Genomic DNA, 15,632 nt, shown 5'->3' on the forward strand with positions numbered 1-15,632 from the left:
AAATATGTTGCCATTACAAACATTGGGAGAGTCATAATTAGATTTAGTAGGTTTATTATAGCTTTTCTTCTTTCTTTCTTGTTACCATTCTTTTGCTATTAATAAGTATTTCTTTCTGGAGCCTATCAGAGATTGAAGAATGAGTTGATTTGCACTTTCAACGTAAAACTCAGGGCTTCCTATAAGCGATAGTTGAGTAAATAGGAACTAGGCAGCATGGGTTATACTTTATGGTATTAGAATGAATATAACAACTTTCCTGCACATACTTGTTTTGTGCTGAGAAAGTCATCGTTTTTCTCTTTCAGTTTTTTTTAAAAGTATATGTTATTGATTATGCTCTTACAGTTGTCCCAATATCTTTTCCCTTTGCTTCCCTCTTCCCAGAACCCTCCTGCCCTCTAGGAATCCCACCCCCCTTAGTTCATGCCCATGGGTCATGCATATAAGTTCTTTGGTTTCACCCTTTCCTATATTATTCTAACTTCCCCGTCTATTTTGTACCTACCAATTATGCTTAATCCCTGCACCATTTCCCCATTTATCCCCCTACCCCTCCCAGCTGATAATTCTCCACATATTCCCCATACCTATGATTCTGTTTCTGTTCTGGTTTGCTTCGTTGGATTTTGTTTTTATTTTTTAGATTCAGTTGTTGATAGTTGTGAGTTTGTTGTCATTTTAATGTTCATAGTTTTGATCTTCGTTTTCTTCAGTAAGTCCCTTTAACATTTCATATAATAATGGCTTGGTGATGATGAATTCCTGTAGCTTTACCTTGTCTGGGAAGCACTTTATCTGCCCTTTCATTCTAAAATGATAACTTTGCTGGATATAGTAATCTTGGTAGTAGGTCCTTGCTTTTCATCACAGTGAATACTTCTTGCCAGTCCCTTTTTGCTTGCAAAGTTTCTTTTGAGAAATCAGCTGATAGTGTTATAGGCACCCCTGTGTAGGTAATTCTCTTCTTTTCTCTTGCTGCTTTTAAGAGTCTCTCTTCATCTTTAGCCTTTGGCATTTTAATTATGATGTGTCTTGATGTGATCCTCTTTGGGTCTAGCTTGTTGGGACTCTCTGTGCTTCCTGGATTTGTATGTGTATCTGTTTCACCAAATTAGGGAAGTTTTTTTTCATTATTTTTTCACACAAGTTTTCAATTTCCTGGCACCCCTATGATTCAGATGTTGGGCACGCTTAAAGCTGTCCCAGAGGTTCCTAAGCTTCTCATTTTTTTCAATTCTTGTTTCCTCATTCTGGTTGACTGGTTGACTGTTTATTTCTTCCTTACGTACCAAATCATTGATTTGAATCCTGGTTTCATTCCCTTCACCACTGGTTTTGTGTGGATTTTCCTTTGTTTCATTTAGCATAGTCTTCATTTCTTCCTTTCTGTGTTTGCTGTACTTAAGCGTATCTGTCAAGACTGTGAGCATCTTTATCACTAGTGTTTTGAGCTCTATGTTAGGTTGGCTATCTCCTCGTCTCTTAGTTCTCTCACTGGAACCTTGATCCGTTCCCCCTTTTGGGTTATATTTCTCTCTCTCCTCATTCTGACAGGCTGCTGTGTTTGTTCGCCTCCGCGTCCCATGTAGAGCTGTTGCTCTTCTTACGTTGTAAGGGGCAGAGCCTTAGGGATTTGTCAGTGCAGAGTGACCTGCTTCATCATGTTGTAGCGTTGTATGTGGGGGAGGGTTCTGAGAGGGAACAGTGCCACTTTCTCAGTATTCGCACCTTTTCCAGGCACTTCTCCCACTTTCCATGTGGGATTGGCGCCCCTCTAACTGTGGCCCTGGTCGTCGTTCCAGAATGGGTGGGTCTGTGGACGTTCTAGGACCATGTGGGCCCTCTAAACAAACGGCCTCTGCTGAGAGACTGGCAGTTTCTTTCTCTGCCCCAACCTCCACTGGTCTGCACAGTCAGAAGTGATGAGGATTTATTGTCCCGGGCACTGAAACTGAGCTGTGTGGTCTAGTCTGGTGCTGGGAGCGCTCCCCAGGTGTCCCTCCCTCCCTTTTAAATTGTGTGACTGCATTTTTTGCTGGACTGCTGCTGCCACTGCTGCTGCTCCCCCTGCTTCCTGTTCATCCCTCCTACTTTTCTGGATGAGTATTTCTTCTTTATATATTTGTTTGTTGGGCTTCCACGCCGCTTGATTTTTTGGAACTTCTGGTTGTCTCTAGTTTCGAGATAGTTGTATTCCTTCTTAGTTGTGGAAGGAGATGCAGAGTGTGTCTGTCTAGGCCTCCATCTTGGCTGGCAGTCTCTTACAGTTTTTTGATGTTGATGTTAATTACTTGTTTTTATCTACAATTTATTACTTTTATTTTCTAAAATTCATTGGCCCTCGTGCAATTTATTCCTGCAGTTTACCCATTTTATGTTATTTTTGCTCTGATTGTCATCTTCCTTGACATCTGTTTATATATCCATTTATGGAACATTTCAGGTTTTCTTCTATCATCATATTGTACTAGATGCTGTTGAGTATGCAGATGAGAGACCATTCTGTAAATGCTCAGAAGAGATGATAGTTGCTCTAACACACTTTTTTACCTCATATTTGAATTCTAATTATGACTATCAAGTAAATATTTTAATGTAAATCCACCAGTTCATTTAAATTGTATTTTTGTAAGACTGTATATGTCAATGATACTGCTTTTGTTTAGCAGTTTTTAGACTGTATCTCCTCTGTCTTACCATCATATATTCTACCTCATTTCTCTGTATTACATCAATGTTGGCAAATAGTCATCCTTGGCAGAAGGATTGACTTGGTTATTATCTGTTTACTAATTATTGACTTTGGTTAATAGCCAAAAATCATTTTGAATGAGGGTTTGTTTTTTTTTATTTAAGGAAATTTTACAAAATTTAGTTTTATTTTGGTTGAATAAGGTTCTAAAAATAGTAGATAGGTAGTAAATCAGTTTTAAGAGACATTCCAAAAGTGGACAATTATCATTTCAAGAAAATATTTAATGTCTTCAAATTTATTTCTCTGAAAGGTTGTATTTATTTGATTATTAAGGCTTATATTTTTAGGTCTATTTAATTTTTTCTGTCAAATGACTTTAAAGAAGTATGTCATTGTAAACAGAAATCTCTGTGCCTTTCTTTGATTTTCAGTTGTAACTTATATTTAGGGATTCTGTTAAATTATTATGGAAAACACCATTTTTGAAGGTCACTTAGCTCAGGTCATTACTTTTGTTTGAATCTTATTTATCTGCATTGCACTTTTGACCCACTAACCCTCATTAGATATTAATAGTATTGTTTTACAGATAGAAAAGGTATAATTAAAAATACAATAATTTTTTAAAGTTTAATTGTGGTTTTCTTAATTATCTTTTTCTGTTCCAAATTTTAGAAATATGGAAAACTGACCACTTGCACTGGTTGCCGAACACAGTGCAGGTTTTTTGACATGACTCAGTGTATAGGTCCTAATGGATATATGGAGCCATACTGTTCCACTGTTTGCATGAACAGTCACAAGACAAAATATGCAAAATCACAAAGTAAGTTTAAGGAATTTTAGAATTTAAAAATGTTAATAACATTAATATTCTAATTACTTTCTTTCCTTTAACTTTATTTTTATGCTTGTTTTAACTACATAAACTTAATTTTTGTTATCATTAAATGTATTACTAAAAACTATCTTAATGATTTTGATCATTTATATTTCATTGAATTTTGAAATTATTCTTGAAATTCTGTCCCATGTCTGTGTTCATAGCTGAAAGTGTTTTCCATCCAGACATTATCAAAGACTGAGACTTTTCATGTGTTTGTGTGTATTTTAGAGACATAATAGTAGTTTTTTAAGACAGTATTTTTTAAGGTAAATAACCTTGGACATTAAAGGATAGTTTATAGAAGTTTCCATTAAGAAACTATTCTGAGGTTAAGTAAGATTTAAAAAAAAATCTTTTATTACTTTATAAAATAATCAGATATATGCCTTTTCCCTCCTAGGTTTGGGAATTATTTGCCATTTTTGTAAGCGAAACTCTTTACCTCAATATCAAGCCACAATGCCTGATGGAAAACTGTATAACTTTTGCAATTCCAGTTGTGTGGCTAAATTTCAGGTTTGTTACTTATTTTTGCATATCTCCTACCCCAATAAAATAGACATAGGAAATGAACAGTGTAGTATTCTTGCTTAATGTGCTGATTTGTCCAGTTTGTTGAGGGTCACATTGGTGGGTGAAAATCCGAGAGCAGCGGTTCTCAACCTGTGGGTCGTGACCCCTTTGGGGGTTGAACGACCCTTTTACAGGGGTCACCTAAGACCATTGGAAAACACATATGTTGTAATTACATATTGTTTTTGTGATTAATCACTATGCTTTAGTTATGGTTGGGGGTCACCACAACATGGGGAACTGTATTAAAGGGTTGCGGCATTAGGAAGGTTGAGAACCACTGTCCTTGAGTCATAGTAGACATGGTTGCCTCCAGCTCTCTACTTAGATGATCTAATTGAATTTTTAATCGGATTTATGAAAGACTTTGAAGGAAAATAAATAAAATTGAGCTCAATGCCTGATGTGTAGTATTTTCTTAGTAGACAGTGTGAATAACATCATGTAACTCTTATGGGGAATTCTGTTTCATGAAAGATGTAGGTATATTTAGCCTTGAAATGATGAGCATAAACATTTTCTTCATATATTAGAAATATGCCAGGCAAAAGAGGGATTGGATTTGTTATAGTAGGCCATAAATTAATATGAGTTTCTGGAAGACATTTTTCATTTTGGTAAATGAAAACAACTTTTAATTTGGTAAATTACATAGTTCTTCAAAGTTGGCATATGGATAGTCTCTGAAGATAGTATTACCGGAAGTGTTCAAACTTAAGCTGATTGACCACTAGGAAGGATAGTTAGGGGGGTTTAGTATTAGTTAAATGGTCTTGAGTAGGTTTACTACCTGGTCTATGAAAATTTCAGCAGTTCTGTGCTGCAGGCACTGTGGTCTGTGTTAATTTATTTAAAATGAAAGCTCAGTCTTTTATGTATGTTACAGCAGTTAACAGTTATTAGCATTTAAGTTGAGGTGGTTTTGAATTCGGCCTGGTCAGTGTTGTTTTTGTTAGTAGTTTATATGCTCAGCTGAGCTTGGGTAATTAATTACCCATATTCAAGACTAAAGTTTCATTTTGGAAGTTGGGATTATGGCCATTGATACACCCTTAGAGTGGTAAATACTGCTTCTGACATGTTGCCTTTTTATAAAATAGAAATTAAGAAATAAGGAATAATTAGATGAATAAAAAGTGTCTTTGGCATTCTGCTTGTCAGATTATTACTTTCTTTATACCATTTTGATGTTGGGTAAACTGAAATGTTAATTGAAAATGTTTTAATTTTTTTTCTTTTAATTGAAACTTGTATTGCCCATAAGTTGATGAGACTGTTTGTATAACAGTACATTGAATATTTTAAAGAAACACTGAATTTAGACTGACTTCTGAGGGATGCATCCAAATAAGTCTGTAGGCAGCCTTTTCACTTTGTGACTGCATAAAGGTAATAGAAGTTTGACAAATAGAAAAGGAGCATTTCCCTCTTTCTCTTTATCTTAAACTCAGCCATAAATTTTGAACTCTATGTCTTCATTAGATGATTTTTTAAATTCAAAATTAGATAAGAGGATGGTATTTCATTTGTAAAAAATAATTAATGGAATTGAAATTTTTTGAAAACAATAAGGGTAATGATGGTTTTTATTTGAAAATTTTATTCACCTGATAGTTACTGTCTTAAATCTGTATGTTTTATTTTTTCACAAATTTTATTGTGTTGAACAATGCAGAGGTTTTAAAAAAATGAAAGAAAAAATCCTCACCTAAGTATATGTTTATTGATTTCAGAGAGGGAGTTGGGGGAGAGACAGACATTGATGTGGAGAAACATCAATTGTTGCCTCCTATAAGCACCCTGACTGGGAATCAAACCTGCAACCTTTTGGTGTATACGATGACTCTACAACCAACCTGGCCAGGGCAACAATGCAGTTTTAAAAATTAGATAAAGGTCATTTTCTCTTCATTGAGACATTGAAAAAATTTATAAACTATTTTCCCACATTTAGAAGATTATTTAATATGGATTAAAGAATGAAAATAAGTATCAGTGTACTCACCCACTCAGGTTAGATTAAAAGTTTTAAAGCCCATGTATGCTTACATCTTTTTCTGTGCTATAAATGGTTTTAACTTGAAATGTAGTAAAATCAAAATAAATTCCCAGTATCAATACCAGTCTGTAAATCTTTTGTTCCCCTCATTTGGTATAAGAAATGATCAGCTTTAAAAAGTAATGTGGGCAGTTTTTATTGATGGACTTGGAATGATCGATGGCAACAGTGCACATGGGACGGACAGGTCAGCAGTCAGTCAGCATTAGAGAGCAGGGATCTAGGGTTTAAATTGAAAAACAAAACAAAACTTTATTGATTTTAAGGGAGAAAGAGAGAGCGGTGTGTGAAAGAGAGGGAGAGAAAGAGAAACATTGATTTTTTTGTACTTATTTATGCATTCATTGGTTGATTCTTATATGTGCCCTCATTGGGGATTGAACTTGCAACCCTGGTGTATTGGGACAACACTCTGACCAGCTGAGCTACCCCTTGAGTCTAGATTTTTATTTACTAATTCAGAACTTGGTTAAATAACCTCAGTATTATTTCCTTACAATTTCTTAAAGAGAAAAAAATTATGAATGGTATGATTTTTTCATATATTTAAAAAATTAGTAATCCTGCCCTGGCTGGTGTGGCTCAGTGGACTGAGCACCGGCCTGCGAACTGAAGGGTCGCTGGTTCGATTCCCAGTCAGGGCACATGTCTGGGTTGCGGGCCAGGTCCCCAGTTGGGGATAAGTGAGAGACAACCGCACATAGATGTTTCTCTTCCTCTTTCTCCATCCCTTCCCCTCTCTCTAAAAATAAATAAATAAAACATTAAAAAAAAATAAAATTAATTCTGTGATAAATGAATTTTAATTTCAGAAAACGTACTTAGAATGCTACTATACTTTTTAAAGACAACCGAGAAATGTAATTTTATGTGTTGAAATACTTAAACAAAATACATACTATTTTGTGGATATTTGACAGTTGTTACAAATAAAAATTCTAAAGTCTACATCAGACTCAATATGTTTTGTTTTTTGTTTTGTTTAAGGCTCTAAGTATGCAGTCATCTCCAAATGGCCAGTTTGTAGCTCCAGGTGATATTCAGTTGAAATGCAACTATTGCAAAAACTCCTTTTGTTCAAAGCCAGAAATCCTGGAATGGGAGGCAAGTAATATTTTGTTATGTTTATAATCTAGTGCTAAAGAAAGTCTAGTAAAATAACTGTGGTTTTTCAATCTGAGAATCTGTTTCTTAATGGATATGGATCACCTTTTCAGATTATGTGTATCATTAAGAAAGAAAAGATGTAATCATTAAATATGGTGCATAATCATATTTGAATTATTTGTGCGGGAGTGGCACCAACAAAGGATCTGATTTTTTTTTAATGTAAAACAAATTATTGAAGTCATATTCACTTTTATATTCATAATAGCTTGTCGAGTGTCACTTTGTTTAGCTATGTTTCTGGCATATCTGTACTGTTACTTTCACCATCTCTTTTCTCTACCTGTCCTTATAAATATTTTCTTTGAACTCTAATATATTATATTGTCTGCTACCTGTTAAATAGAATTTGGTAGTCATTTACTATGTTGTAATTTAATTTAACATTTCATAATTTTTTTTAGTAAAAGAATCTCAATATAAATTTATTTTCTCATCACTCTTGCCTTTACCATTTTATTAATTTACTTTGCCATATCTTTTTGCCATTAGCTAAAACTGTGATCATTAATTTTTCTTTCAATAAAGGGACAGTAATAGTGGATGAATGGATGGACAAGATGACCCTAACTGAACATTGCATTCTTCTTCCTCTTCTTCCTCTTCCTCCTCCTCCTCTTCCTTCTCTTCTTCTTCTTCTTCTTCTTCTTTTTCCTCTTCTTCCTCTTCCTCCTCTTCCTCCCCTTCCTCCCCTTCCTCCCTTTCCTCCTTACCTCTTCCTTCTTCCCTCTTCCTTCTTCCTTCTTCATAAATTATTTTATTTTTTAAGGTTTTATTTATTGATTTTTAGAGAAGGGAAGGAAGGGGGAGAGAAACATTGGTGAACAAGAGAAACATCAGTTGGTTTGCCTCTCTTACCATCCCCTTCACCCCCAACTGGGGACTTGGCTGCCAGGCAACCTAGGCATTTGTCCTAACTGGGAATCGAACCTAGTGATGATGCTGAACCCACTTAACCATGCCAGTCAGGGCTGAACATTGCTTTCTTAAGCATTGTTCATCTTTGGCCATTCTTTTTTTCACCTTTTTCGAGGGCATGTAGTATGTAAAATGGTGTACTAGGTGTAGTGCTGACAATAGATGGCTCCTGAGCTAAAACTTATTAGTGGCTGTTGGCAAATCTTAGGTAAAAAGATAGTATCCGTAATCAGACTACAAAATTAAAAAAAAAAAATGTTTATTTTATTTTTAGAGAGAGGGGAAAGGAGAAAGAGAGGGAGAGAAGCATCACTGTGTGGTTGCCTCTCACTTGCGCCCCCAACTGGGGACCTGACGTGCAACCTAGTAATGTGCCCTGACTGGGAATTGAACCAGTGACACCTGGCTCGCAGTCTGACGCTCACTCAATCCACTGAGCCACAGCAGCCAGGGCTAGACTACAAAATTTTTATAGTACTTTGGAAATCTGAAATTTCACTATCCAAACACTTCAGTCCCTAGAAAATTTTCTAGTTTGTTAATTTGATTCGTGTAGTCTCAAGAGCATTTTAACCCATCATTTTTTGAGACTGTTGATGGCACCCAGTGATGATTTTTAGTGACTAAAACCCTCTTTTTATTCTAGCCAGAAGAAAGTTGTATTCCTAGTGAGAATGGATGAAGGAATGGTGGGGAATGAGTAAAAGAGTCCATGAGCAAGCACATAGAGTAGTATCATACAGGAGATGAAGGTCCTGCATAAACTTGAGTCTTGATAAAAGAAGAAAATGAGGTCCTTTCTACCCTCTCCATGTTAGCACCACCCTGCTTTTGCAGTCTTTTTTTTCTTTAAAAAATAATAAAAAGTATTTTATTTATATATTTTTATAGAGAGGGGAAGGGAGGGAAAAAAGAGAGAAATATCAATGTGTGAGAGATACATCGATTGGTTGCCTCTCGCACGCCACTAATTGGGGACCTGGCCCACAACCCAGGAATGTGTCTTGACTGGGAATCGAACCGATGACCTTTCAGTTCGAAGTCTGGCGCTTAATCCACTGAACTGCAACAGCCAGGGCTGCTTTTGCAGTCTTATTGCTGTGTTGCTTTCACTTATGTGGAAGGCAAGTATTGGAAGGTGTTTGGAAACACCCTCAGGCTGAATGAGAGCTGTGCCTGCCCCTCAGGTAATTGAGAACTTGGGGCTTCTTGCTTCTCATAATTTCAGTTTCTTTTCCTTTATACTTAGATATCCTTGATGGGGCACCTTTCCACTGATGATTGCCTTACTAACTTGCATTTCCTAGGCTCTTTCACTTTTTCTTATCTGGGTCTTCAGATATCTTTGCTAATGTTAAATGGTTTAGACTTGGTCTTTATCCTCCATAATAGCAGAGGCAACACTGCTGCCCATAAAGTTTTAACTTTTTCCTCTTCAGCTGCATATTTGAAAAGTATTTCTGGCTGTTATGGGTTTGGGTCCAGGAGAAATAACTAAATAATTACTAACCTTGCTCTATTCAAGAGAGCCTCCTCAGTCTCATGCTTAGCAGCACGCTGTGTTATTGCTCCAAGTTGAATATCTTAGTCACAATAGGTCTGTTACTGTTAAGCTATGATAGGAATGAGAATGAGCCTACTTAACTATACTCAATAATTTCATCTTTTTTGTACCTTACCTATGTTGTATCTTTTTCTGTTGTTTTCTTCCCATTTCTACAGTTCTCTTAGTAACACCAGACTGCTCTCTTGCTTTGGTGTTGCTTGTAATTCTTTCATTATAAGTTTTGGGTAATTAATGGTGTTAAAATTTGTGGAGCTATGTCAATAAATATAGCAGTGAATTAGTCAAACTAGGTATCTGGTTTATCAGAAATGTATTCCCAAGGAAGATAATAGTAAGTAGGTAAATGATTTAACTTAGTTTCTGTAAATATGGCTTATTTATTTCTTAAACTTGTTCTTGAGATGGTTGTCCTCTGCTTACCAAGGTTCCCATTGTGCATTTAGAATAAAGTGCATCAATTCTGCAGCAGAACCTGCTCAGACGACTATAAGAAGCTGCATTGCATAGTTACATATTGTGAGTACTGTCAAGAGGAGAAGACTCTTCACGAAACAGTAAATTTCTCTGGCGTTAAGAGACCCTTCTGTAGTGAAGGCAAGTGTACATACAGTGTTCATAACTTACTAATATATAATAATTTTTTTGCCAAAATATTTTCAAATTATGTATCTACATATATCCAGAGGAGCTGTACAATGGTAGTGTAGCTGAACATAAGATACTGAGTTTGCAGTACAGAAAATGTTAATTTGTTTTGTTATATATATTTAATAGACCTCCGAATCTTAGGTGTTTGATCTCTAAAACTTTAGTAATCTGTTTTCCATTTAAGAGAAGTTTTGAGAATTAAAAAAAATCACTATCATATCATGTCATTTCGAAACATGTGAATTGTGACCTCACAGTTGACTTTCCAAGTGGACTACAATATTTTTTTAGTAGATCCATTTTTCTGTTCGGCAAACTGCCTAGCCTTCAGGGGTTTTCAATATACCAGAAAGAAAATTACCTGTGGCATTCCTATAATGGGGAAATATTTAGGTTTTCAATTTGAGATGCTAGGGAAACACTGACTTTTGTAGAGTGCATTCTGGAATTCTCTTTCCTCTCACACTGCTGCTCTGAGGCCCAGCAGCAGATTAATAGAATTTGACTCCAGTCCTCATTCTAATTGTCCAGAAATAGGAACCAGGCTTGTCAATATGGGTTTTGGGCTCTTGTGATTATTACTTTTCCCCAAATGTTACATTATTTCTTGAAGTTGGCTTTCACTTTCTATTCTTTCTTTGGCCCCAAACACTGAACTCCTAGCTTTCCTACCTGCTATCTTCATCTATTATTTTCCAGTTAGTATTTTTCTTGAATCTACTTTTTCTATGGATTTCTATTGCTAGTTAGGGGCAAGGAAAAGGTTGGAGCATTTTTTATTGGCCAAAACTGCCATCTTCCAGTAATTTGCCAAAATGACTAACAAACGGGAAAGATGAGAAGGGAGCCAGCCAATCTGTATTCTTTAGGCCTTTTAGAAAACATGGAGTTGTCCCTTTGGCCACATACATGCCAATATACAAGAAAGGTGATGTTGTAGACCTCAAGGGAATGGGCACTATGTTGTAGACCTCAAGGGAATGGATACTGTTCAAAAAGGGATGCCCCACAAATGTTACCATGGCAAAACTGGAAGAGTCTGCAGTGTCACTCAGCATACAGTGGACATTATTGTAAGCAGACAAGCTAAGGGCAAGATCCTTGCCAAGAGAATCAGTGTACATATTGGGTATATTAAGCACTCTTAAAAGCCAAGATAGCTTCCTAAAATGTGTGAAGGAAAATGATCAGAAAAACAAGGAAGTCAAAGAGCAAGGTACCTGGGTTCAACTGAAGTGCCAGCTTGCTCCACCCAGAGAAGCATACTTTGTGAGAACCAATGGAAAGGGGCCTGAGCTGCTGGAACCCATTCCCTATGAATTCATGGCATGATAAGTGTGAAAAAATGAAAGACCTCTGTACTGGTGGGGGGAAAAATGTTGGAAAATTCTCAATGCCACCAGCAGGGAATGGCAGCAATACCAAAAGAATGACAGCAATACCAAAAGATTATCAGTTCTTTCAACATTATGTGAGTATATTTTACATAGAAATTTGTTTATGTAAGAGGGTACTGCTTATAAAACAAAGCATTCCAGTTTTCTAGGTTTAATTGGTACATTTTACCTGGAATGAAAGGATATTGTGTTTACTGTTAAGATCATAGCTGTACTGTAATGAAAAGTGACATAGTGTTTCATTGAAAAGATTGATTCTGAATTTAACTTTCTTTTTTACACCTGAATTTTTGTGCACTGATATTCTTAGTGATTCCTTAATCTGAAATGTATTGGTTTTGTGGCTAATGTACAGATCAGTGATCTTGTGCAATTTGCATTATGTGGATTTTACTATAATGAACAGACAAATACCAACAAACAGATAATTGTTGCTTATTTTAAGATCATAATTTTCATTCTGAGGGACTTATCACTTTAGATGCTCAATAAAAGCTTTAAAAAAGTATCTGTGTCTTTTTTCTGTTTAATAATATGGTCTGTGCTTTCTCTAATTGTATCTAGTTATCTGCTGGAACCTGTTAAAAATAATAAAACATATACTACCCGGTACAGTAGTCCCTCTCTATATCGCGATTCACTTATTGCAGCTTCACTGTATCCCGGGATTTTTAAAAATATTATATTTAATTATTTATTGCGGATTTTTTGCTATATCGCGGCATTTTGCGATACTGTGTATGTATGTTGTTAAAGTTACGTAGGTTTAAGAATGTAGAATAAATGTAAGGTTCCTACTTCACGGAGTGGGGGGTCTAGAACGTAATACCCGTGATAAGTGAGGGAATACTGTACTACCATCAAAATCTAGTTAGAAAATTAAAGTTAATAAAAGTGAAATCTTAGAAATGTTTGTAAATATAGTTCAGAGTAACAGAAATGATGTCATAAATTAATTGCCAAAATACATTATATAGAAAACAATTGCAATTTGAGTTCATGGGTGGTAAAGATCATTTAAAGGTAGGTTGATGAGGGGCAGAGTTTGTGGAGGAGGTGTAAATTGAACTTCTTGTTAAAGGATGGTAGGATTTTGATAGATAAGGAGCGGAAGGTCATTTTATGTGGTATAGCATGTATGAAAGATTATTTAATCCTCATAGAGATATTATAGGGAATAAAGAAGATTGGTATGTAAAAAAATTAAAATAATGCATTTACATAGTAGATAAAAGGAATATTTTCCTGAAGGAACAAAATAACGAGATGTTTTCCATCTACACGTGAATAAACCAGTTATACTTTCCTGAATGTCCATGTAGGATAGCAGAGGCAAAAAGACTAGAAAATTTGTCTAAAATGCCTACTTAGCTGAGTTATATGTGTAAGTTTGCTTTTTGTGTGAAAATGTTAATGTCATAATTCTCATTCTTCACTCAAAAATGTACACCATTTCATTTAATAAAATGCCAGTTTATGGTGTGTTTACACTACCTAAGCTAGATTATATTTAAATAGAGCCAATAAAACAGTGCTGAGACATTACTAGATTTGAATGTCTTAGAACATTAATTATTTGAGCCCACATGGTATCCAATATAATATTCCATGTCTGTTCGAATTTTTACAGGTTGGTGTTGATCACAAGAGATTTCACAGTTTTGATCAGGAGAGAAAGAGGACTTTGTATGTAAACTTATAGACAATTTCTTAAGCTAATTATCTATTTGCCATAAATTCTTTCTTACCCACAGAAGTAGCTTTTAAAGTGTTTTTTGTTTTAATATTGAAACCTTTTATTTTTCAGGCTGCAAACTATTGTACAAACAAGATTTTGCAAGACGTTTAGGATTGAGATGTGTTACTTGCAACTATTGTTCTCAACTGTGTAAGAAGGGAGCGACTAAAGAATTGGATGGTGTCGTGAGAGATTTCTGTAGTGAAGACTGCTGTAAAAAATTTCAGGATTGGTACTACAAGGCAAGTAACTCAAAAGTCTTTATTATAATCACTACTTTATTTAACCAGTCTTTAAAAAAACATTGTAGTTATTACCATGTCAAAAGTGGTAGCTTATTTATTTTAAAATGTGCACACACTAGGCTTAGCCCAAATTATACAATTTATTAAAATTTTTGTTTGTTTTTTTGTAACTTTAAATGACATTTTACTGAAAACCAACGGAGGCTATATCTATATTTTCAGCAATGTAGCTTAACAAAGTGGGTTATTTCTCTAAAATTCGTTGTGCTTTATTTTACTAAATACAATAGATATAATTTTTATAACTACTTAATAATCAGTGTTGAACATTAGCAGGTAATTGTTTTGGATACTTAAGGTGTGTCTTTTTTGCCTTTTTAATTTGGGTATTTGGACAGTTTCAAATTAAAAGGACACTACATGGATCATTAGAGACCTGAAAACATTTAATTTGAAACTGTGAATGTGGTTGCATGTGTTTATTTTATTAAAATCTGTATCTGAAAAAATTAACATAATCCCTTTTGGTGCATTGCATCGATTTCTTTCTGGATAAGAAAATGACTGTGAATTGGGGCTTTCGTTAGTCAAGTATTACCCAAGAAAAAGTTATTTGTTACTTGTCCTTAACATGGAAAACTATCTCTATGTAAAAGCTTTATTATGGATGTAGTTGTAAAGCATGTGGCGACATATGTCATCCTAACTTCAATATTGCAAAATGCTGTTAGAGAAACACAGTAAAATGGTTAAAGTATGTAGACTATTATCTAGTTCACTTAATAAAAGTGACAAGTGTTAAAATGACACTAAGACTTGTAGGAATTTTTTATGAAGTTCTTGAATATCTAAAGAAAGCTCAAAATATTAAGTAACATTTTTTAAATAAAAAGAAGATACTTTCCAAGATGTCAGAGATTGTTGAATTTAATAGTTTTGGTGCATTACTGTTGCTTGTGAATAAAGGTTCAAATTTTAGACTGGCATGATGAAACCCTCTAACATGCATTTCTTTTAGTCTAAATCCATGTCCTGTTCTGTTGTAGACAGTAGCAATTTTGAGAGATCACTCAGAAAATGTTATTTTAATGGCACAATTTTAAGTGCTAATTTTAGTTTAGCACACACAAAGATAGCTTCTCCACTAATTAGGAGATTTTAATTTTGAAAATTTGTTTTGGATAATCTCAAACAGTAAAGGTATTTAGTGGCTACAGATGTGGAAATTCCACTTTATACTTATTATCTCTTCATCATTTATTGTATAGTTTGAGGCAGAATTATTGCCATGTGATAATGATTTTCTGTCATTATTATATTTTAAAAAGTTCTGCTTAATTATCTGATTCTTAAAAAAAGCATTAAAAATCCTCACCCAAGGATATATTTATTGATTTCTATTTTATTTTAAAGATTTTATTTATTTTTTAGAGAGGGAGAAGGGAGGGAGAAGAAAAGGGAGAGAAAGAGCAATGTGCAAGAAACATTGATTGGTCGCCTCTTGCACACCCCCAAGTGGAGACCTGGCTGACAACCTGGGCATGTGACCTGACTGGGAATAGAACCAGCAACCTTTTGGTTTGTGCTAAAACCAAAATCTGGTGGTCCATAAATGCCAGGGCAATTTTATAATTCTGAATCAAAACTTTTATTTTGTAAAATAATCTTTCTTGGAGGATTTTGATTTTTCTTTACAACAAACTGAATGTATTTCCCTATTAGGCTTTCCTTGAATG

General features: G+C 34.9%; 1 protein-coding gene across 1 annotated transcript in view; it reads left to right on the forward strand.

Moving 5' to 3' along the window:
• Positions 1 to 15,632, forward strand: part of ZMYM2 (zinc finger MYM-type containing 2) — a 147,231-nt gene that overhangs the window by 63,194 nt on the left and 68,405 nt on the right. The window contains exons 9-13 of the mRNA XM_090273724.1: positions 3,374 to 3,524; positions 3,985 to 4,100; positions 7,204 to 7,320; positions 10,312 to 10,462; positions 13,721 to 13,893. Of these exons, the coding sequence (XP_090129850.1) occupies positions 3,374 to 3,524; positions 3,985 to 4,100; positions 7,204 to 7,320; positions 10,312 to 10,462; positions 13,721 to 13,893 (708 nt within the window). The remainder of the gene's footprint in view (positions 1 to 3,373; positions 3,525 to 3,984; positions 4,101 to 7,203; positions 7,321 to 10,311; positions 10,463 to 13,720; positions 13,894 to 15,632) is intronic.

This window comes from Furipterus horrens, unplaced genomic scaffold (assembly GCF_987537825.1).
Source record: "Furipterus horrens unplaced genomic scaffold, mFurHor1.1.pri manual_scaffold_4, whole genome shotgun sequence".
NCBI lineage: Eukaryota > Metazoa > Chordata > Mammalia > Chiroptera > Furipteridae > Furipterus > Furipterus horrens.